The sequence below is a fragment of the Carcharodon carcharias genome, assembly GCF_017639515.1.
Source record: "Carcharodon carcharias isolate sCarCar2 chromosome 39 unlocalized genomic scaffold, sCarCar2.pri SUPER_39_unloc_20, whole genome shotgun sequence".
NCBI lineage: Eukaryota > Metazoa > Chordata > Chondrichthyes > Lamniformes > Lamnidae > Carcharodon > Carcharodon carcharias.
Window position 1 is genome coordinate 93791 of NW_024470826.1, and position 23320 is coordinate 117110.

The 23320-nt window shown below is 51.0% G+C and overlaps 2 protein-coding genes across 2 annotated transcripts in view; one reads left to right on the plus strand and one right to left on the minus strand.

The window, feature by feature from the left end:
• Positions 1–9459, minus strand: part of LOC121274951 (zinc finger protein 271-like) — a 51447-nt gene extending 41988 nt beyond the window's left edge. Inside the window, exon 1 of the mRNA XM_041182325.1 lies at positions 9397–9459. The gene's annotated coding sequence lies outside the window, so the exon portion shown is untranslated. The remainder of the gene's footprint in view (positions 1–9396) is intronic.
• An 8521-nt stretch (positions 9460–17980) lies between these two features.
• Positions 17981–22050, plus strand: LOC121274954 (myeloid zinc finger 1-like). The gene is made up of 2 exons (XM_041182327.1): positions 17981–18038; positions 21026–22050. Exon 2 carries the CDS (start codon positions 21038–21040, stop codon positions 21794–21796), a length of 759 nt encoding a protein of 252 aa, XP_041038261.1. The 5' UTR covers positions 17981–18038; positions 21026–21037; the 3' UTR covers positions 21797–22050.
• The last annotated feature ends 1270 nt before the right edge of the window (positions 22051–23320 follow it).

Genomic DNA, 23320 nt, shown 5'->3' on the forward strand with positions numbered 1-23320 from the left:
CTCTACACTGTCCCCATCAAACACTCCCAGGACAGGTACAGCACGGGGTTAGATACAGAGTAAATCTCCCTCTACACTGTCCACATCAAACACTCCCAGGACAGGTACAGCACGGGGTTAGATACAGAGTAAATCTCCCTCTTCACCGTCCCCATCAAACACTCCCAGAACAGGTACAGGACGGGGGTAGATACAGAGTAAATCTCCCTCTACACTGTCCCCATCAAACACTCCCAGGACAGTTACAGCACGGGGTTAGATACAGAGTAAATCTCCCTCTACACTGTCCCCATCAAACACTCCCAGGACAGGTACAGCACGGGGTTAGATACAGAGTAAAGCTCCCTCTACACTGTCCCCATCAAACACTCCCAGGACAGGTACAGCACGGGGTTAGATACAGAGTAAATCTCCCTCTACACCGTCCCCATCAAACACTCCCAGGACAGGTACAGCACGGGGTTAGATACAGAGTAAAGCTCCCTCTACACTGTCCCCATCAAACAATCCCAGGACAGGTACAGCACGGGGTTAGATACAGAGTAAATCTCCCTCTACACCGTCCCCATCAAACACTCCCAGGACAGGTACAGCACGGGGTTAGATACAGAGTAAATCTCCCTCTACACTGTCCCCATCAAACACTCCCAGGACAGGTACAGCACGGGGTTAGATACAGAGTAAATCTCCCTCTACACCGTCCCCATCAAACACTCCCAGGACAGGTACAGCATGGGGTTAGATACAGAGTAAAACTCCCTCTACACTGTCCCCATCAAACACTCCCAGGACAGAAACAGCACGGGGTTAGATACAGAGTAAATCTCCCTCTACACTGTCCCCATCAAACACTCCCAGGACAGGTACAGCACGGGGTTAGATACAGAGTAAAGATCCCTCTACACTGTCCCCGTCAAACACTCCCAGGACAGGTACAGCACGGGGTGAGATACAGAGTAAAGCTCCCTCTGCACTGTCCCCATCAAACACTCCCAGGACAGGTACAGCACGGGGTTAGATACAGAGTAAAGCTCCCTCTACACTGTCCCCATCAAACACTCCCAGGACAGGTACAGCACGGGGTTAGATACAGAGTAAATCTCCCTCTACACTGTCCCCATCAAACACTCCCAGGACAGGTACAGCACGGGGTTAGATACAGAGTAAATCTCCCTCTACACTGTCCCCATCAAACACTCCCAGGACAGGTACAGCACGGGGTTAGATACAGAGTAAATCTCCCTCTACACTGTCCCCATCAAACACTCCCAGGACAGGTACAGCACGGGGTTAGATACAGAGTAAATCTCCCTCTACACCGTCCCCATCAAACACTCCCAGGACAGGTACAGCACGGGGTTAGATACGGAGTAAATCTCCCTCTACACCGTCCCCATCAAACACTCCCAGGACAGGTACAGCACGGGGTTAGATACGGAGTAAATCTCCCTCTACACCGTCCCCATCAAACACTCCCAGGACAGGTACAGCACGGGGTTAGATACGGAGTAAATCTCCCTCTACACTGTCCCCATCAAACACTCCCAGGACAGGTACAGCACGGGGTTAGATACAGAGTAAATCTCCCTCTACACCGTCCCCATCAAACACTCCCAGGACAGGGACAGCACGGGGTTAGATACAGAGTAAATCTCCCTCTACACCGTCCCCATCAAACACTCCCAGGACAGGTACAGCACGGGGTTAGATACGGAGTAAATCTCCCTCTACACTGTCCCCATCAAACACTCCCAGGACAGGTACAGCACGGGGTTAGATACAGAGTAAATCTCCCTCTACACCGTCCCCATCAAACACTCCCAGGACAGGTACAGCACGGGGTTAGATACGGAGTAAATCTCCCTCTACACTGTCCCCATCAAACACTCCCAGGACAGGTACAGCACGGGGTTAGATACAGAGTAAATCTCCCTCTACACTGTCCCCATCAAACACTCCCAGGACACGTACAGCACGGGGTTAGATACAGAGTAAATCTCCCTCTACACTGTCCCCATCAAACACTCCCAGGACAGGTACAGCACGGGGTTAGATACAGAGTAAATCTCCGTCTACACTGTCCCCATCAAACACTCCCAGGACAGGTACAGCACGGGGTTAGATACAGAGTAAATCTCCCTCTACACCGTCCCCATCAAACACTCCCAGGACAGGTACAGCACAGGGTTAGATACAGAGTAAAGCTCCCTCTACACCGTCCCCATCAAACACTCCCAGGACAGGTACAGCACGGGGTTAGATACAGAGTAAAGCTCCCTCTACACTGTCCCCATCAAACACGCCCAGGACAGGTACAGCACGGGGTTAGATACAGAGTAAAACTCCCTCTACACTGTCCCCATCAAACACTCCCAGGACAGGTAGAGCACGGGGTTCGATAGAGAGTAAATCTCCCTCTACACCGTCCCCATCAAATACCCACAGGAGATGTACCGCACGAGGTTAGATACAGAGTAAATCTCCCTCTACACCGTCCCCATCAAACACTCCCAGGACAGGGACAGCACGGGGTTAGATACAGAGTAAATCTCCCTCTACACTGTCCCCATCAAACATTCCCAGGACACGTACAGCACGGGGTTAGATACAGAGTAAAGCTCCATCTACACCGTCCCCATCAAACACTCCCAGGACAGGTACAGCACGGGGTTAGATAGAGAGTAAATGTCCGCATACACTTTCCGCATCAAACACTCCCAGGACAGGTACAGCACGGGGTTAGATACAGAGTAAATCCCCCTCTACACTGTCCCCATCAAACACTCCCAGGACAGGTACAGCACGGGGTTAGATACAGAGTAAATCTCCCTCTACACTGTCCCCATCAAACACTCCCAGGACAGATACAGCACGGGGAAATATACAGAGTAAAGGTCTCTCTACACTGTCCCCATCAAACACTCCCAGGACAGGTACAGCACGAGGTTAGATACAGAGTAAATCTCCCTCTACACCGTCCCCATCAAACACTCCCAGGACAGGTACAGCACGGGGTTAGATAGAGAGTAAATGTCCGCATACACTTTCCGCATCAAACACTCCCAGGACAGGTACAGCACGGGGTTAGATACAGAGTAAATCTCCCTCTACACTGTCCCCATCAAACACTCCCAGGACAGGTACAGCACGGGGTTAGATACAGAGTAAATCTCCCTCTACACTGTCCCCATCAAACACTCCCAGGACAGATACAGCACGGGGAAATATACAGAGTAAAGGTCTCTCTACACTGTCCCCATCAAACATTCCCAAGACAGGTACAGCACGGGGTTAGATACAGAGTAAATCTCCGGCTACACTGTCCCCATCAAACACTCCCAGGACAGGTACAGCACGGGGTTAGATACAGAGTAAAGCTCCCTCTACACTGTCTCCATCAAACACTCCCAGGACAGGTACAGCACGGGGTTAGATACAGAGTAAATCTCTCTCTACACTGTCCCCATCAAACACTCCCAGGACAGGTACAGTACAGGGTTAGATACAGAGTAAATCTCCCACTACACTGTCCCCATCAAACACTCCCAGGACAGGTACAGCACGGTGTTAGATACAGAGTAAAGCTCCCTCTACACCGTCCACATCAAACAATCCCAGGACAGGTACAGCACAGGGTTAGATAGGGAGTAAATCTCCCTCTACACTGTCCCCATCAAACACTCCCAGGACAGGTACAGCACGGGGTTAGATACAGAGTAAAGCTCCCTATACACCTTCCCCATTAAACACTCCCAGGACAGGTACAGCACGGGGATAGATACAGAGTAAACCTCCCTCTACACTGTCCCCATCAAACACTCCCAGGACAGGTACAGCACGGGGTTAGATACAGAGTAAAGCTCCCTCTACACCTTCCCCATCAAACACTCCCAGGACAGGTACAGCACGGGGTTAGATGGAGAGTAAAGAACCATCTACACCGTCCACATCAAACACTCCCAGGACAGGTACAGCACGGGGTTAGATACAGAGTAAATCTCCCTCTACACTGTCCCCATCAAACACTCCCAGGACAGGTACAGCACGGGGTTAGATACAGAGTAAACCTCCCTCTACACTGTCCCCATCAAACACTCCCAGGACAGGTACAGCATGGGGTAAGATACAGAGTAAATCTACCTCTTCACTGTCCCCATCAAACACTCCCAGGACAGGTACAGCACGGGGTTAGATACAGAGTAAATCTCCGTCTACACCGTCCCCATCAAACACTCCCAGGACAGGTACAGCACGGGGTTAGATACAGAGTAAATCTCCCTCTACACCGTCCCCATCAAACACTCCCAGGACAGTTACAGCACGGGGTAAGATACAGAGTAAATCTCCCACTAACACTGTCCCCATCAAACACTCCCAGGACAGGTACAGCACGGGGTTAGATACAGAGTAAATCTCCCCCTACACTGTCCCCATCAAACACTCCCAGGACAGGTACAGCACGGGGTTAGATACAGAGTAAATCTCCCTCTACACTGTCCCCATCAAACTCTCCCAGGACAGGTACAGCACGGGGTTAGATACAGAGTAAATCTCCCTCTACACTGTCCCCATCAAACTCTCCCAGGACAGGTACAGCACGGGGTTAGATACAGAGTAAATCTCCCTCTACACTGTCCCCATCAAACACTCCCAGGACAGGTACAGCACGGGGTTAGATACAGAGTAAATCTCCCTCTACACTGTCCACATCAAACACTCCCAGGACAGGTACAGCACGGGGTTAGATACAGAGTAAAGCTCCCTCTACACCGTCCCCATCAAACACTCCCAGAACAGGTACAGGACGGGGGTAGATACAGAGTAAATCTCCCTCTACACTGTCCCCATCAAACACTCCCAGGACAGGTACAGCACGGGGTTAGATACAGAGTAAAGCTCCCTCTACACTGTCCCCATCAAACACTCCCAGGACAGGTACAGCACGGGGTTAGATACAGAGTAAATCTCCCTCTACACCGTCCCCATCAAACACTCCCAGGACAGGTACAGCACGGGGTTAGATACAGAGTAAATCTCCCTCTACACCGTCCCCATCAAACACTCCCAGGACAGGTACAGCACGGGGTTAGATACAGAGTAAATCTCCCTCTACACCGTCCCCATCAAACACTCCCAGGACAGGTACAGCACGGGGTTAGATACAGAGTAAATCTCCCTCTACACCGTCCACATCAAACACTCCCAGGACAGGTACAGCACGGGGTTAGATACAGAGTAAAGCTCCCTCTACACCGTCCCCATCAAACACTCCCAGGACAGGTACAGCACGGGGTTAGATACAGAGTAAATCTCCCTCTACACTGTCCCCATCAAACACTCCCAGGACAGGTACAGCACGGGGTTAGATACAGAGTAAATCTCCCTCTACACCGTCCCCATCAAACACTCCCAGGACAGGTACAGCATGGGGTTAGATACAGAGTAAAACTCCCTCTACACTGTCCCCATCAAACACTCCCAGGACAGAAACAGCACGGGGTTAGATACAGAGTAAATCTCCCTCTACACCGTCCCCATCAAACACTCCCAGGACAGGTACAGGACGGGGTTAGATACAGAGTAAATCTCCCTCTACACCGTCCCCATCAAACACTCCCAGGACAGGTACAGCACGGGGTGAGATACAGAGTAAAGCTCCCTCTGCACTGTCCCCATCAAACACTCCCAGGACAGGTACAGCACGGGGTTAGATACAGAGTAAAGCTCCCTCTACACTGTCCCCATCAAACACTCCCAGGACAGGTACAGCACGGGGTTAGATACAGAGTAAATCTCCCTCTACACTGTCCCCATCAAACACTCCCAGGACAGGTACAGCACGGGGTTAGATACAGAGTAAATCTCCCTCTACACTGTCCCCATCAAACACTCCCAGGACAGGTACAGCACGGGGTTAGATACAGAGTAAATCTCCCTCTACACTGTCCCCATCAAACACTCCCAGGACAGGTACAGCACGGGGTTAGATACAGAGTAAATCTCCCTCTACACCGTCCCCATCAAACACTCCCAGGACAGGTACAGCACGGGGTTAGATACGGAGTAAATCTCCCTCTACACCGTCCCCATCAAACACTCCCAGGACAGGTACAGCACGGGGTTAGATACGGAGTAAATCTCCCTCTACACCGTCCCCATCAAACACTCCCAGGACAGGTACAGCACGGGGTTAGATACGGAGTAAATCTCCCTCTACACTGTCCCCATCAAACACTCCCAGGACAGGTACAGCACGGGGTTAGATACAGAGTAAATCTCCCTCTACACCGTCCCCATCAAACACTCCCAGGACAGGGACAGCACGGGGTTAGATACAGAGTAAATCTCCCTCTACACCGTCCCCATCAAACACTCCCAGGACAGGTACAGCACGGGGTTAGATACGGAGTAAATCTCCCTCTACACTGTCCCCATCAAACACTCCCAGGACAGGTACAGCACGGGGTTAGATACAGAGTAAATCTCCCTCTACACCGTCCCCATCAAACACTCCCAGGACAGGTACAGCACGGGGTTAGATACGGAGTAAATCTCCCTCTACACTGTCCCCATCAAACACTCCCAGGACAGGTACAGCACGGGGTTAGATACAGAGTAAATCTCCCTCTACACTGTCCCCATCAAACACTCCCAGGACACGTACAGCACGGGGTTAGATACAGAGTAAATCTCCCTCTACACTGTCCCCATCAAACACTCCCAGGACAGGTACAGCACGGGGTTAGATACAGAGTAAATCTCCGTCTACACTGTCCCAATTAAACACTCCCAGGACAGGTACAGCACGGGGTTAGATACAGAGTAAATCTCCCTCTACACCGTCCCCAGCAAACACTCCCAGGACAGGTACAGCACAGGGTTAGATACAGAGTAAAGCTCCCTCTACACCGTCCCCATCAAACACTCCCAGGACAGGTACAGCACGGGGTTAGATACAGAGTAAAGCTCCCTCTACACCGTCCCCATCAAACACTCCCAGGACAGGTACAGCACGGGGTTAGATACAGAGTAAAGCTCCCTCTACACTGTCCCCATCAAACACTCCCAGGACAGGTACAGCACGGGGTTAGATACAGAGTAAATCTCCGTCTACACCGTCCCCATCAAACACTCCCAGGACAGGTACAGCACGGGGTTAGATACAGAGTAAATCTCCCTCTACACCGTCCCCATCAAACACTCCCAGGACAGGTACAGCACGGGGTTAGATACGGAGTAAATCTCCCTCTTCACTGTCCCCATCAAACACTCCCAGGACAGGTACAGCACGGGGTTAGATACAGAGTAAATCTCCCTCTACACTGTCCCCATCAAACACTCCCAGGACACGTACAGCACGGGGTTAGATACAGAGTAAATCTCCCTCTACACTGTCCCCATCAAACACTCCCAGGACAGGTACAGCACGGGGTTAGATACAGAGTAAATCTCCCTCTACACTGTCCCCATCAAACACTCCCAGGACACGTACAGCACGGGGTTAGATACAGAGTAAATCTCCCTCTACACTGTCCCCATCAAACACTCCCAGGACAGGTACAGCACGGGGTTAGATACAGAGTAAATCTCCGTCTACACTGTCCCCATCAAACACTCCCAGGACAGGTACAGCACGGGGTTAGATACAGAGTAAATCTCCCTCTACACCGTCCCCATCAAACACTCCCAGGACAGGTACAGCACAGGGTTAGATACAGAGTAAAGCTCCCTCTACACCGTCCCCATCAAACACTCCCAGGACAGGTACAGCACGGGGTTAGATACAGAGTAAAGCTCCCTCTACACCGTCCCCATCAAACACTACCAGGACAGGTACAGCACGGGGTTAGATACAGAGTAAATCTCCCTCTACACTGTCCCCATCAAACACGCCCAGGACAGGTACAGCACGGGGTTAGATACAGAGTAAAGCTCCCTCTACACTGTCGCCATCAAACACTCCCAGGACAGGTACAGCACGGGGTTAGATACAGAGTAAAACTCCCTCTACACCGTCCCCATCAAACACTCCCAGAACAGGTACAGGACGGGGTTAGATACAGAGTAAATCTCCCTCTACACTGTCCCCATCAAACACTCCCAGGACAGGTACAGCACGGGGTTAGATACAGAGTAAATCTCCCTCTACACCGTCCCCATCAAACACTCCCAGGACAGGTACAGCACGGGGTTAGATACAGAGTAAAGCTCCCTCTACACCGTCCCCATCAAACACTCCCAGGACAGGTACAGCACGGGGTTAGATACAGAGTAAACATCCCTCTACACTTTCCCCATCAAACACTCCCAGGACAGGTACAGCACGGGGTTAGATACAGAGTAAATCTCCCTCTACACTGTCCCCATCAAACACTCCCAGGACAGGTACAGCACGGGGTTAGATACAGAGTAAATCTCCCTCTACACCGTCCCCATCAAACACTCCCAGGACAGGTACAGCACGGGGTTAGATACAGAGTAAAGCTCCCTCTACACCGTCCCCATCAAACACTCCCAGGACAGGTACAGCATGGGGTTAGATACAGAGTAAAACTCCCTCTACACTGTCCCCATCAAACACTCCCAGGACAGAAACAGCACGGGGTTAGATACAGAGTAAATCTCCCTCTACACCGTCCCCATCAAACACTCCCAGGACAGGTACAGGACGGGGTTAGATACAGAGTAAATCTCCCTCTACACCGTCCCCATCAAACACTCCCAGGACAGGTACAGCACGGGGTTAGATACAGAGTAAATCTCCCTCTACACTGTCCCCATCAAACACTCCCAGGACAGGTACAGCACGGTGTTAGATACAGAGTAAATCTCCCTCTACACCGTCCCCATCAAACACTCCCAGGACAGGTACAGCACGGGGTTAGATACAGAGTAAATCTCCCTCTACACTGTCCCCATCAAACACTCCCAGGACAGGTACAGCACGGGGTTAGATACAGAGTAAATCTCCCTCTACACTGTCCCCATCAAACACTCCCAGGACAGGTACAGCACGGGGTTAGATACAGAGTAAATCTCCCTCTACACTGTCCCCATCAAACACTCCCAGGACAGGTACAGCACGGGGTTAGATACAGGGTATAACTGTATAAATCAACCCTCTCCCCCTCAAAGGTTTATATTTGACGCTGGGAGCCTCCAATTTAATCTGTTCCTCCAGTTTCAGCGCCCCCGGTGTTGGGAGGCTGGAACTGCAGCGTGACATGTTTACATAGGTGATCCCCACTGTCAGAGTGTGGAGGCCGCAGAGGGCGGGGGGAAAGGGCTGGCAATGACTCCCTGCCTCCCTCAGGGCCCCTCCCGCCTCTTCCCCACCTCCCCCCACCCCCCCGGCCCCCCTGTCCCTCCCGTACCGCCCCCGGCGCCGGTTCTCACCCTCCTCCTCCTCCTCTGGACTCCTCCGTCTTCCTGCTGCCGGCCCACAATCCCCCGCGGCCGCCTTCACCACCACCACCACCGCTACCGCCACCCCCTCCCCCCAATCCCTTTGGGGCGGTCTCCGTGAGTGCGCAGGCGCGCGGCGTCGACGTCCCACAATCCCGCGCGGCCGCTGCCGGCCCTGGGGACCTGCACGCCCGCGGTGCCTGCCGGGAATCCCGGCCGCCATTCCCGCCAACAACAACACCAACATCTCCCGAACCGCCGGACGGCGGCTCTGGGCTGTCCTGAGCCCGGAACAAAACGCGCTTTGGTGTCTTTTCAACCTCCCAAGGGCCTGACCGCCCAAACTGACCCCCAGCCCACATGAGGAGGTGATTACTTTGAGCTTGTGTGAGATTCTAGTTCAGCCACGGCTGGAGTATTGTGTCCAGTTCTCGGCACCAACTTGTGTTTGGATGTGAAGGCTTTGGACACTCCTTCGACAGCACCTTTCAAACCCACGACCACTGCCATCCAGAAGGACAAGGGCAGCAGACACATGGGAACACCCCCACCTGGAAGTTCCCCTCCAAGCCCCTCACCATCCCGACTTGGAAATATATCGTCCATTCCTTCACTGTCGCTGGGTCAAAATCCTGGAACTCCCTCCCTAACAGCGCCGTGGGTGTACCTACACCACACAGACAAAATCCTGGAACACCCTCCCTAACAGCGCGGTGGGTGTACCTACACCACACGGACAAAATCCTGGAACTCCCTCCCTAACAGCGCCGTGGGTGTACCTATACCACACGGACAAAATCCTGTAACTCCCTACCCTAACAGCGCCGTGGGTGTACCTACACCACACGGACAAAATCCTGGAACTCCCTCCCTAACAGCCGCCAAGTTGTGTCCAATCTCCGAGCAATCCACCTGGCAGCCTTATAATTAGGGCCCAAGCCATTTATTCACCATGCAAGTTTGATACTGTAAAAGGGCATGTCAATGACATCCTGTGGGATAATGGCTTCGTTGATAGGATCATTTCACTCTGTATATCACTCAAACTCATGCATGGACACTAGGCTGTCATCTTTGGCACTGAAACGTGCCCAGTCTACCTCGGATTACCCTGGAAGGGCCAAGGTGTCTCAAAACCCTGCTCAACAGGTTTCATGCTGCTCCTATGCAGTAGCAACCCGAGTGGTCCTCACCACTAACAGGATGTTGCTGTCAAGTGGAAAAGACATGCTGCCTCTCACACAAATGATTAAGGTGCTATATGTATTTCAGTGCCAGTCTGATGCTGGGTATGTAGGCCCTATGTCCCATGACTGGCAGATCATATCAAACAGCATGTTCCAGCCACTGTTCACGATGGGCAGGGTACAGATCAGACCCAACCAGACCAGGCTTGTAAAACTCAAAACACAATGTCCAGCATTAAATGTGATTCCATGATTGAACAACATTTGCTAAATATTCCTCCATGTGCTAAGAATTACACTGACAACCAATTAAAGATTGTCACTCCGCCTCACAGTGTGGTTTATTTGCATGTACTGGAAGCTACATATATTAGTACATAGGACCCTTTTGTTTGCAGGCAGAAAGAACATGTACCCACATTTCATAAACAGCAAATGCTGGAAAAGCTCAGCAGGTCTGACAGTATCTGTGGAGGGGGGAAAAACCACAGAGCTAACGTTTCGAGTCCTTATGACTCTTCTTCAGAGTTTCAGAGTTCTGTAGAAGAGTCATACGGACTCAAAGTGTTAACTCTGGTTTCCTGTGCAAAGTGTGGTGAGCAGAACAGGACATTATCCTCTAGCATAAACCCCATGTGCTCTACCCACCAACCTACTCTGTAGGAGCAAGGTCCACATCTCTTTTGGCCACTTCATTTGCTTAGCCACCTTTTTCAAACGAGGTAAAGAGTGCCTCAACATTCCTTTACTCAGCCTCTGGGAGAGTTTGTACAAAATTAAACACCTCCCCACGAGGCTTTGGGTTGAAGGTTTTTTCATCATCAGGACTTTCCTCAGTGTCTCTTTTTAAACTTCCAGCCTTCTGAGCTTATATCCCCTTTCTCATTCCATCTTTCCTGTCTGAAATTCCAGTTCCAGCTTCCTTAATTCTCTTTATTTCCTTCGCTTTCCTTTCCTTTACCTCTAGTTCATGCTTCATTCCCAACTGGATCTTAGCCAACTAAACTGACTCATCCCATAGAGAACATGCTCATAGGGGCATAGAGTTATACAGCACAGAAACAGGCCCTTCGGCCCATTGTGTCTGTGCTGGCCATCAAGCAGCTAATCCCATTTTCCAGCACTCGGCAAGTAGCCCTGTTCGCTGTGGCATTTCAAGTGTTCATCTAAATACTTCTTCAATGTTGTGAGGGTTCCTGTCTCTACCACGCCCTCAGGCAGTGTGTGTTCCAGATTCCCACCACCCTGTGGGTGAAAAATATCCCTCCTCAAATCCCCTCTAAACCTCCTGCCCCTCACCTTGAATCTATTGCCCCCTGGTTATTGACCCCTCCGCTAAAGGGGGAAGTTCCTTCCTACCTACCCTATCTACGCCCCTCAGCCTTCTCTGCACTAAGGAAAACAGCCCCAACCTATCCAGTCTCTCTTCATAACGGTAACGCTCCAGCCCAAGCAACATCCTGGTGAATCTCCTCTACACCCCCTCCAGGTGCAGTCACATCCTTCCTATAATGTGGCGACCAGAACTGCACACAGTACTCCAGCTGTGGCCTAACCAGCGTTTTATACAGTTCAAACATAACCTCCCTGCTCTTGTATTCTATGCCTCAGCCAATAAAGGCAAGTATCCCATATACCTTCTTAACCACCTTATCTCCCTGTGCTGCTGCCTTCAGGGATCTACGGACATGTACACTGAGGTCCCTCTGACCCTCTGTACTTTCTAGGGTCCTACCATTCATTGTGTACTCCCTTGCTGTGTTATTCCTCCCAAAAATATTATTCTGCATCCAATAACCCACTGTCCGTGTTTCAAATCTCACAGGAGCCCCCACTTTGCTTTGATCCCTAGCTGGGGTTACTGCTGGACAAGTCTCACCCCAGGGTGGAGCCCAGCTTGGTCGATCCTAAACCTGCTGAGTTTTTCCAGGTATTTTTGTTTTTGTTTTGGATTTCCAGCATCCACAGTTTTTGCTTTTAACCTAACTTTTATCAGTTTGTTTAGATACGTGGAGAGGGGCTACTGAACAGAGTCACCAGTCAGCTAATGAACTTTTAACAAAAGCACAAAATATTCATTAAATAAGAAAAGATGAACTATACTACAATACTCCTTCACCCACAACTATACCGTTACAGATACATACAGATTTGAAAGGATAACACAAGTTACAAAGCTAATGTTCACAGTAAGTACAGTCCATGTAAACCAATCGGTGACCTGTGGTCGGATACGCTGCACACTGAACCCAAGTGACAGATGCTGTGGACCTCTCCTCAACTCCCCCCAGACGATTGTTACACTATGAGCCACCCAGTCTCACTGCACTCCATCTTTCACATGAGGGTTTCCAATCTCCACTTTCTAAGAACTCGCCTTGGAATCTGTTCCCAAACTGATGCTCTCTCTCAAATACATTTCGCAAGGGTTCGCCTCCAGGCTTTCGAACTCTCCTTCCGATTTTCCTCTCCCCTTGCTCACCATGTGCATTCAAGCTTTCTTCCACGCACTCTCTCTCACTGACTCAGCTGTCAACAGTACACCACTGCTTCACATGCCCATAGCAAAGAGTTACAAACATTCAGTTGCCTCTTTGGACCTTCTGACTTCTCACAAGCCTTTATCTCGCTTTGACTCTGCTTCCTGCAGCTTGAAGCTTGAAGCTTGGAGCCTTTCTCTGCCCCTCTCTCTTAACTTCACTTAACAGGACCTTTTCCAGGTTCCTGGCTTTCCTTTGACTAGAAGGTCTGCTTGGGACTTTCTCCTGTTCCATTCCCCTGGATTCTTAGGGGATTTCTTCTTTAGCTTGGGGCTGGCTATCTGAGCCTTCCAGGCTGCCTCTGGCTGGCAGCTGTCATCAAAATTGAACTCAAAAACCACTGTTTCTAGTTTCTTGTGTATGTGTGTCTGTGGGAGGGACCTGCCTCTCTAGGCAACAGCCCAGTTTTTCTACCCTTGTGTTTGGTTAACTTCGTCTACAGTCGTAAACTCTCATTAGAAATGCAGGCGCCTTTTAAAATGAAACTAAAACTCAACTTGACCTTTTCTTAACACTCAGATACAGAAAAACAAATCAAACTTAAACATTAAAGCTAAGCTCATTCCTAACACTCAGAAATACCAATATAACTTACTTAAACTATCTCTATTTCCTTCCAAAATCTCTTCTGGAAATCTAAGTACAGTAAATCCACTGATTCTCCTTTTTCCAGAGCACATGTAAATCCTTCAAAGAACTCCAATAAATTGGTTAAGCACAATCTGCCTGATTGCTTTGAGTTTTTCTAAGTGCCCTGTTATAATATCCTTAATAATAGCTTCTCACATTTTCCCTATGACGGATATTAAGCTAACTGGCCTGCAGTTACCTGCTCTCTGTCTCCCTCTCTTTTTGAATAAAGAAATTACATTTGCTCTTTTCCAATCTAATAGGACCTTCCCCAAATATAGGGAATTCTGGAAAATTAAAACCAGTGCATCAACTATCTCACTAATCCACTTCTTTCAAGACCTTAGGGTGAAGTCCATCCGGACCCTGGGGATTTGTCAGTCCGCAGCCCTGACAATTTGCTCAGTGCCACTTCCCTGGTGATTGTAATTTTCCTGAGCTCCTCCCTCCCACTTCCTGATTCACAGCTATTTCCGGGATGTGACTTGTGTCCTCTATAGTGAAGACTGAAGCAGAATACTTGTTTCATTCATCCACCATCTCCCTACTTTCCATTATCAATTCCCAAACGCGCTCTCTATAGGACCAACGCTCACTTTGTTAACTCTTATTTAAATATCTATAGGAACTCTTACTATCTGTCTTTATATTACCAGCTAGTTTTCTCTCATACACTAATTTTTCCCTCCTTGTTAATCCCTTTGTCATTCTTCGCTGTTCTTTATATTCTTTCCAATCATCTGGCCTGCTTTGTGTAATTAGATGCTTTTTCTTTAAGTTTGATACTGACTTTAACTTTTTTAATTAACCAAGGATGGTGGCCCCTCCCCTTGAGATTTTTCTTTCTCTCTGAACTGTATCTATCCTGTGTATTCTGAAAATCCCTTTAAATGTCTGCCAGTGAACCTCTATTGACCTATCCCTTCAACTCCTTTGCCGGTTCACTTTAGCTAGCTCTGCTTTCATGCCCTTATTTATATTTAAAACACTTGTCTTGGACACACTCATTTCTCCCTCAAAATGAATGTAAAATTCAATTAAATTATGATCACTGCTACCGAGGGGAGCCTTCACTATGAGGTTAGCAACTAATCCTATCTCATTGCTCAATACCAGGCCTAGTAAGGCCTGATTGGTTCTGGAACGTGCTGTTCTAAGAAACTACCCCAAAAACATTCAATGAACTCCTCATCTGCGCTACCTTTGCCCATCTGATTTTCCCAGTCTATTTGTAGATTAAAATCCCCCATGATTATTGCTGTATTTGCCTGACAAGCTCCCATTATCTCTTTTTTTATAAAAACAGAAACAGAAATACCTGGAAAAACTCAGCAGGTCTGGCAGCATCGGCGGAGAAGAGCACAGTTGATGTTTCGAGTTTTCAAGACCTTCGAAGGGTCATGAGGACTCAAAACAACAACTTTGCTCTTCTTGCCTTTATCATTCCTCATCTCAACCCAAACTGCTTCTGCATCCTGGTTTGCTGATCTTAGATTAATCCCTCTCTAATGTGCTAATACCATCATTAATTAACAGAGCCACCCTCTCGCCTTTCCCCAACTTCCTGTCCTTCCTAAATGTCACATACCCTTCAATATTCAGGTCCCAATCCTTGTCATCCTGTCACCATGTCTCTGTAATGGCTTTCAGATCGTACTTATTTATTTCTATTTGCACTATCTGTTCATCTGTTTTGGTTTGAATACTTTGTGCTACAGAGTCTTTAGTTTTGTCCTTTTATTGTTTTTGTAGCATCTAGCCTTATCTGCTGATTTACTCTGAGATTTGTACTCTCTCTCCCTTCCTGTCACAGTCTGTTTATTATTTCCCATATTAATACTTGTCTCTCTTGCCTTGTCTCTACTCTTTGGTTTACCACATCTTCCCATTTTGATCCCTTGCCCCCCACTATTCAGTTTAAAACCCCCTCTACTCCCCTAGTTAGGCAGCTTATGAGGACACCAGCCCCAGCACGGCTCAGGTGTCGACTGTCCCAATGGTACAGATCCTGCTTTCCCCAATACTGATGCCAGTGCCCCACAAACCGGAACCCACTTCTCCTATATCAGTCTTTCAGCCACATATTCATTTCTTTCATCTTATTTATCCTATGCCAATTTGCACGTGGCTCAGGTAATAATGCAAAAAATATTACCTTTGAGGTTCTGCTTCTTAATTTGGTGCCTCGCTGCTCATACTGACTATGCAGATCCTCCTTCCTCATCCTGCCTACATGTACCACGACCACTGGATCCTCCCCCTCCCACTGCAAGTTCCTGTCCAGCTCTGAGCAAATGTCCCGAACCCTGGCACTGGGCAGGCAACACAGCCTCCTGGACTCTCGCTCTTTGCTATAGAGAACAGTGTCAATCCCCCTCACTATACTGTCCCTTCCTACCACTACATTCCTTTTTGTTCCCCCCCCCCCACCATTTGAATGGCTTCCTGTACCACGGTGCCATAGTCAGTTTGCTCACCCACCCTGTAGCCTCCACTCTCATCCAGACAAGCTTAGAGAACCTCGAACCTGTTGGACAATTGCTGAGGCTCCCAATCCTGCCCTCTTGGTCCCATTACCTGTCTCATTCACAGCCACACCCTCCTGTCCCTGACCAGATTAGAAGACTCTATCCTAAGTGGTGTGACCTCCTCCTGGTACAGAGCATCCAGGTAACTTTCCCCCTCCCTGATGTGTCGCAGTGTCTGCAACTCAGCCTCCAGCTCAATGACTCTGAGCTGAAGTTCCTCAAGCTGCAAACACTTACTGCAGACGTGTTCGCCCCAGATCACACTGGTATCCAGGAGCTCCCACATGCTGCAACCTTCACACATCACCTGTCCTGCCATCCTTAATGTGTTTTAAATAATTATTTTGTTATATTAATCACTTATTTACATTGCTTTCTTATATCTTTTATAACTTTACCACCAAATTGTGTACTATGACAAACATTAGGGACAGAATAGGTCTTACCTAGTTACCAGATACTCACCAAACACCTCACCTGTAGCAGAGCAAGAACCAATTTCTAGGGGGGGGGAGTGAAATATAGAAAGAGGAAATGAATAACTCCTTCCCCCCACCCCACTCTTCACCGGACTCCCCTCTCACCAAGCTCCAAGCCTTCACTCAGTTAGGCAGCTGCACTCTGTGTAACATTATCGCCACACAATTTCTCCCCCTGAAAACCTACTCCCCCACACCCAACCCCACCCACGCTCCCACCCCACCCAACCCAACGCGCCACCACCCAACCCAACCCAACACCCCACCCCACCACCCAACCCAACACCCCTACCACCCAACCCAACCCCCCTCCCACCCCACCCCACCACACCACCCAACCCAACCCAACCCCCCACCACCCAACCCAACCCAACCCAACACCCCACCCCACCACCCAACCCAACCCCCCTCCCACCCCACCACCCAACCCACCACCCAACCCAACCCAACCCCCCACCCCACCACCCAACCCCCCACCCCACCACCCAACCCACCACCCAACCCAACCCAACCCCCCACCCCACTACCCAACCCAACCCGCCCTCCCAACCCACCCCACCACACACCACCCCACCACCCAACCCAACCCAACCCCCCACCCCACCACCCAACCCAACCCAACCCCACCACACAACCTACCCTCCCAACCCAACCCACCCCACCCAACCCCCCACCCTCCCAACCCAACCCACCCCACCCCCCCACCCTCCCAACCCAACCCCCTACCCACCCAACCCAACTCACCCCAACCCACCCAACCCAAACCCAAACCCAACCCAACCCAACCCAACCCAACCAAAACCCACCCAACCCACCCCACCACCCAACCCAACCCACCCCCCCACCACCCAACCCAACCCACCCCCCCACCACCCAACCCAACCCACCCCCCCACCACCCAACCCAACCCAACCCCAATCCCACCCCCCATTCCCTACCCCCCACACACACACCCACCCACACCCAAACCCACTACCCGCCCCTTCCCCCTCAATACCCCCCATTCCCCCACCCCCCCATTAGCCCTCCCAGCCCCCAATTCCGGTTTTCTAGATGCTGGCGGCTGAAGGGCGAATGCGACACGCCCGGCGGGAGCAATGGAGGGCCTGGATACCCAGAGTGCCGCGCGCGCCAGAAAGCGCCCTATGGCCGCGGCGGGCGGGGGGCACTGCGCATGCGGGTGTGGGAGGCAGGGAGGACGCATGCGCGATACGACTGGGAGCGGCGGCGGGCGCAGCGGAGCCGGAGCCGGAGCCGAAATTCCAGGGGGTAGGTCAGAAACCCCGGGGCGGCGGGGGCGGGGCCGGGCCGCAGGGGGCGGGGCGGGGCCGGGCCGCAGGGGGCGGGGCGGGGCCGGGCCGGGCCGGGCCGGGCCGCAGGGGGCGAGGCAGGGGGAACGATTGTCCGTGGCCGCGAGCGGGGGTTGGGGGGGAGGGACAACTTTAACCGGGGAACCCGCGGGACTGAACCGGGGACAAGGAGCGAGGGGGAGGGAAATACAGGACGGGACATCCGGTGGGGGAAGGAGCACCAGCAGAAGCAGCAGACCGGAAATGCGGAGTCACCCAACAACAACAACAACAACAAATACAACAACAACAACAACAACAACAAATACAAAAAGAGCAACAATTACAACAACAACAACAAATACAACAACAAATACAACAATAACCAATACAAAAACAACAACAAATACAAAAAGAACAACAATTACAACAACAACAACAAATACAACAACAAATACAACAATAACCAATACAAAAACAACAACAAATACAAAAAGAGCAACAATTACAACAACAACAACAAATACAACAACAAATACAACAATAACCAATACAAAAACAACAAACACAAAAAGAACAACAAATACAACAACCACAAGCAATACAACAACAAATACAACAACCACAAGCAATACAACAACAAATACAACAACCACAAGCAATACAACAACAAATACAACAACCACAAGCAATACAACAACAAATACAACAACCACAAGCAATACAACAACAAATACAACAACCACAAGCAATACAACAACAAATACAACAACCACAAGCAATACAACAACAAATACAACAACCACAAGCAATACAACAACCACAAGCAATACAACAACAAATACAACAAGCAATACAACAACAAATACAACAACAACAAACAATACAACAACAAATACAACAACCACAAGCAATACAACAACCACAAGCAATACAACAAGCAATACAACAACAAATACAACAAGCAATACAACAACAAATACAACAACAAGCAATACAACAACAAATACACAACAAGCAATACAACAACAAATACAACAAGCAATACAACAACAAATACAACAACAAGCAATACAACAACAAATACACAACAAGCAATACAACAACAAATACAACAAGCAATACAACAACAAATACAACAAGCAATACAACAACAAATACAACCACAAGTAATACAACAACAAATACAACAACCACAAGCAATACAACAACAAATACAACAAGCAATACAACAACAAATACAACAAGCAATACAACAACAAATACAACAACAAGCAATACAACAACAAATACAACAAGCAATACAACAACAAATACAACAACAACAAGCAATACAACAACTACAAAAACAACAAGCAATACAACAACAAGCAATACGCCAACAACCAATACAACAACAAATATAAAAACAACAAATATAACAACAACCAATACAACAACAAAAACAACTACTGAGGGCCGGGGAAGAAATACAACAACAATTATAACAACAACTGAGGGCCAGGGGAAGAAATACAACAAATACAACAACAACTGAGGGCCAGGAGAGGAAATACACAGTTTCAGAATGAGGGGGTCTCCTGTTGAAGACGGAGATGAGGAGGAATTTCTTCTCTCCGAGGGTGGTCAGTCTGTGGAATTCTCTCTCTCCCCCCCTCCCAGAGAGCAGTGGGGGCCGGGGTGTTGAATATATCCGAGGCTGAGTTAGACAGGTTTCTGATCGACAGGGGAGGAGGTGAGGGTTATGGAGGGACAGACAGGAGAGCGGAGCTGAGACCACAATCGGATCAGTCACCATCTTAGCGAATCTAAATTGACAATTGTTCATTTGGGGTTTAAACTCTGCCTCAGGCAGAGGGAGATGAGGGAGGAGCAGAGAAGTGAGATGCATTGGATAGTCCCGGTAGAGGGCCGAATGGCCTCCTGCTGTGCGGTATGACATGTGGAGCTCAGGATTATCAGATTGAATGTTTGTGTTCGGGGCAGACGTATGTATGAGGTGAGGGTGGTGGGAGGGCCGTCACCCATTGGATAGTCCCGGTAGAGGGCCGAATGGCCTCCGGCAGTGCGGTATGACGTGTGGAGCTCAGGGTTATGGGATTGGGTTCAGGGGCAGACGTTTGGATGAGGTGAGGGTGGTGGGAGGGCCGTCACCCATTGGATAGTCCCGGTAGAGGGCCGAATGGCCTCCGGCAGTGCGGTATGACGTGTGGAGCTCAGGGTTATGGGATTGGGTTCAGGGGCAGACGTTTGGATGAGGTGAGGGTGGTGGGAGGGCCGTCACCCATTGGATAGTCCCGGTAGAGGGCCGAATGGCCTCCGGCAGTGCGGTATGACGTGTGGAGCTCAGGGTTATGGGATTGGGTTCAGGGGCAGACGTTTGGATGAGGTGAGGGTGGTGGGAGGGCCGTCACCCATTGGATAGTCCCGGTAGAGGGCCGAATGGCCTCCGGCAGTGCGGTATGACGTGTGGAGCTCAGGGTTATGGGATTGGGTTCAGGGGCAGACGTTTGGATGAGGTGAGGGTGGTGGGAGGGCCGTCACCCATTGGATAGTCCCGGTAGAGGGCCGAATGGCCTCCGGCAGTGCGGTATGACGTGTGGAGCTCAGGGTTATGGGATTGGGTTCAGGGGCAGACGTTTGGATGAGGTGAGGGTGGTGGGAGGGCCGTCACCCATTGGATAGTCCCGGTAGAGGGCCGAATGGCCTCCGGCAGTGCGGTATGACGTGTGGAGCTCAGGGTTATGGGATTGGGTTCAGGGGCAGACGTTTGGATGAGGTGAGGGTGGTGGGAGGGCCGTCACCCATTGGATAGTCCCGGTAGAGGGCCGAATGGCCTCCGGCAGTGCGGTATGACGTGTGGAGCTCAGGGTTATGGGATTGGGTTCAGGGGCAGACGTTTGGATGAGGTGAGGATGGTGGGAGGGCCGTCACCCTGACTGACGTGTTTTTTCCCGGCTTTAGCAGGTCAGAGCCGGGATGCAGCGAGCCGGTCAGACGCTAACGCCAGGAGCCCCGGGCGCCGGGAAGCCCCTGACCTGCCCAACCTGCGGGGACCACTTCATGCGGCCTCACGCCCTGCAGCAGCACCAGCGCATCCACGCCGGCCAGCGGGCACTGCCGGAGATGAGCTTCACTCGGACGGCGGCACTGGGTTCCTTCCAGCTGTGCAACAACGGCGAGCGTTTCTCCGTCTGCGACGTCTGCGGGAAGGGCTTCACCGTGGCGGCTCTGCTGGCGCGGCACCAGGAGGCGCACACCGGCGAGGAGCCGCTCTCCTGTGGCCGCTGCGGGCAGACGTTCGCCCTGGCTGCCAACTACCGGCGGCACCGGCTCACGCACTGCCACAGCCGGGCGCACCTCTGCGGCGTCTGCCACCTCCGCTTCGGTGACCGCCAGCAGCTGGAGCTGCACTGCCGGCGACACGCCCTGCAGTTCTCCTTCGTCTGCCGGCGCTGCGGCCAAGGCTTCAGCCGCAGCCACTACCTGGACCGCCACGCCCGGCTGCACGAGGCCGAACAGACACCGCCGCCGGCGCCACCGTCCCCCCAGGGCCCGGCACCCGCCCCGGCTCCTGCCGCCGGCGTCGGCACCGCCCCCTCGCCCTCCTTCATCTGCCACCTCTGCGGAGACAGTTTCGGCCGCTGGTGCAGCCTCCAACAGCACCGCTGCGCACAGCCTGATCCCACCGGACGGCCGGAGGAGGAGCCAGGAGCAGCGGGAAGCCCCGACAAGTGAGCCAGAGGGGAGGCACCCGGTGGAAAGGGCAGGAGGAAGACTGAAGCTGGGCACGTCACCAGCTGCTCATGCTCGGCGCCGACACTTCACCACCAGGGCCGAGCCGCAGAGGAGGCCTTTCAGCAATGGGAAGGCCGGAGCGACCGGACTCATCCGGAATTTTGGGAGGCTGGAGGGGAGAAGGGTGTGTTGTCTGTGTGAATTGTTCAAGGATAGGACTCAAATAAAGGCCAGAGTGAAGCGATAGAGATTTACTCTGTATCTAACCGTGTGCTGTACCTGTCCTGGGAGTGTTTGATGGGGTCAGTGTAGAGGGAGATTTACTCTGTATCTAACCCCGTCCTGTACCTGTCCTGGGAGTGTTTGATGGGGACAGTGTAGAGGGAGATTTACTCTGTATCTAACCCCGTGCTGTACCTGTCCTGGGAGTGTTTGATGGGGACAGTGTAGAGGGAGATTTACTCTGTATCTAACCCCGTGCTGTAGCTGCCATGGGAGTGTTTGATGGGGATGGTGTAGAGGGAGCTTTACTCTGTATCTAACCCCGTGCTGTACCTGTCCTGGGAGTGTTTGATGGGGACAGTGTAGAGGGAGATTTACTCTGTATCTAACCCCGTTCTGTACCTGTCCTGGGAGTATTTGATGGGGACAGTGTAGAGGGAGATTTACTCTGTATCTAACCCCGTGCTGTACCTGTCCTGGGAGTGTTTGTTGGGGACGGTGTAGAGGGAGTTTTACTCTGTATCTAACCCCGTGCTGTACCTGTCCTGGGAGTGTTTGATGGGGACGGTGTAGAGGGTGATTTACTCTGTATCTAACCCCGTGCTGTACCTGTCCTGGGAGTGTTTGATGGGGATGGTGTAGAGGGAGCTTTACTCTGTATCTAACCCCGTGCTGTACCTGTCCTGGGAGTGTTTGATGGGGACAGTGTAGAGGGAGATTTACTCTGTATCTAACCCCGTTCTGTACCTGTCCTGGGAGTATTTGATGGGGACAGTGTAGAGGGAGATTTACTCTGTATCTAACCCCGTGCTGTACCTGTCCTGGGAGTATTTGATGGGGACAGTGTAGAGGGAGATTTACTCTGTATCTAACCCCGTGCTGTACCTGTCCTGGGAGTATTTGATGGGGACAGTGTAGAGGGAGATTTACTCTGTAACTAACCCCGTGCTGTACCTGTCCTGGGAGTGTTTGTTGGGGACGGTGTAGAGGGAGTTTTACTCTGTATCTAACCCCGTGCTGTACCTGTCCTGGGAGTGTTTGATGGGGACAGTGTAGAGGGAGATTTACTCTGTATCTAACCCCGTGCTGTACCTGTCCTGGGAGTGTTTGATGGGGACGGTGTAGAGGGAGATTTACTCTGTATCTAACCCCGTGCTGTACCTGTCCTGGGAGTGTTTGATGGGGACAGTGTAGAGGGATCTTTACTCTGTATCTAACCCCGTGCTGTACCTGTCCTGGGAGTGTTTGATGGGGACAGTGTAGAGGGAGATTTACTCTGTATCTAACCCCGTGCTGTACCTG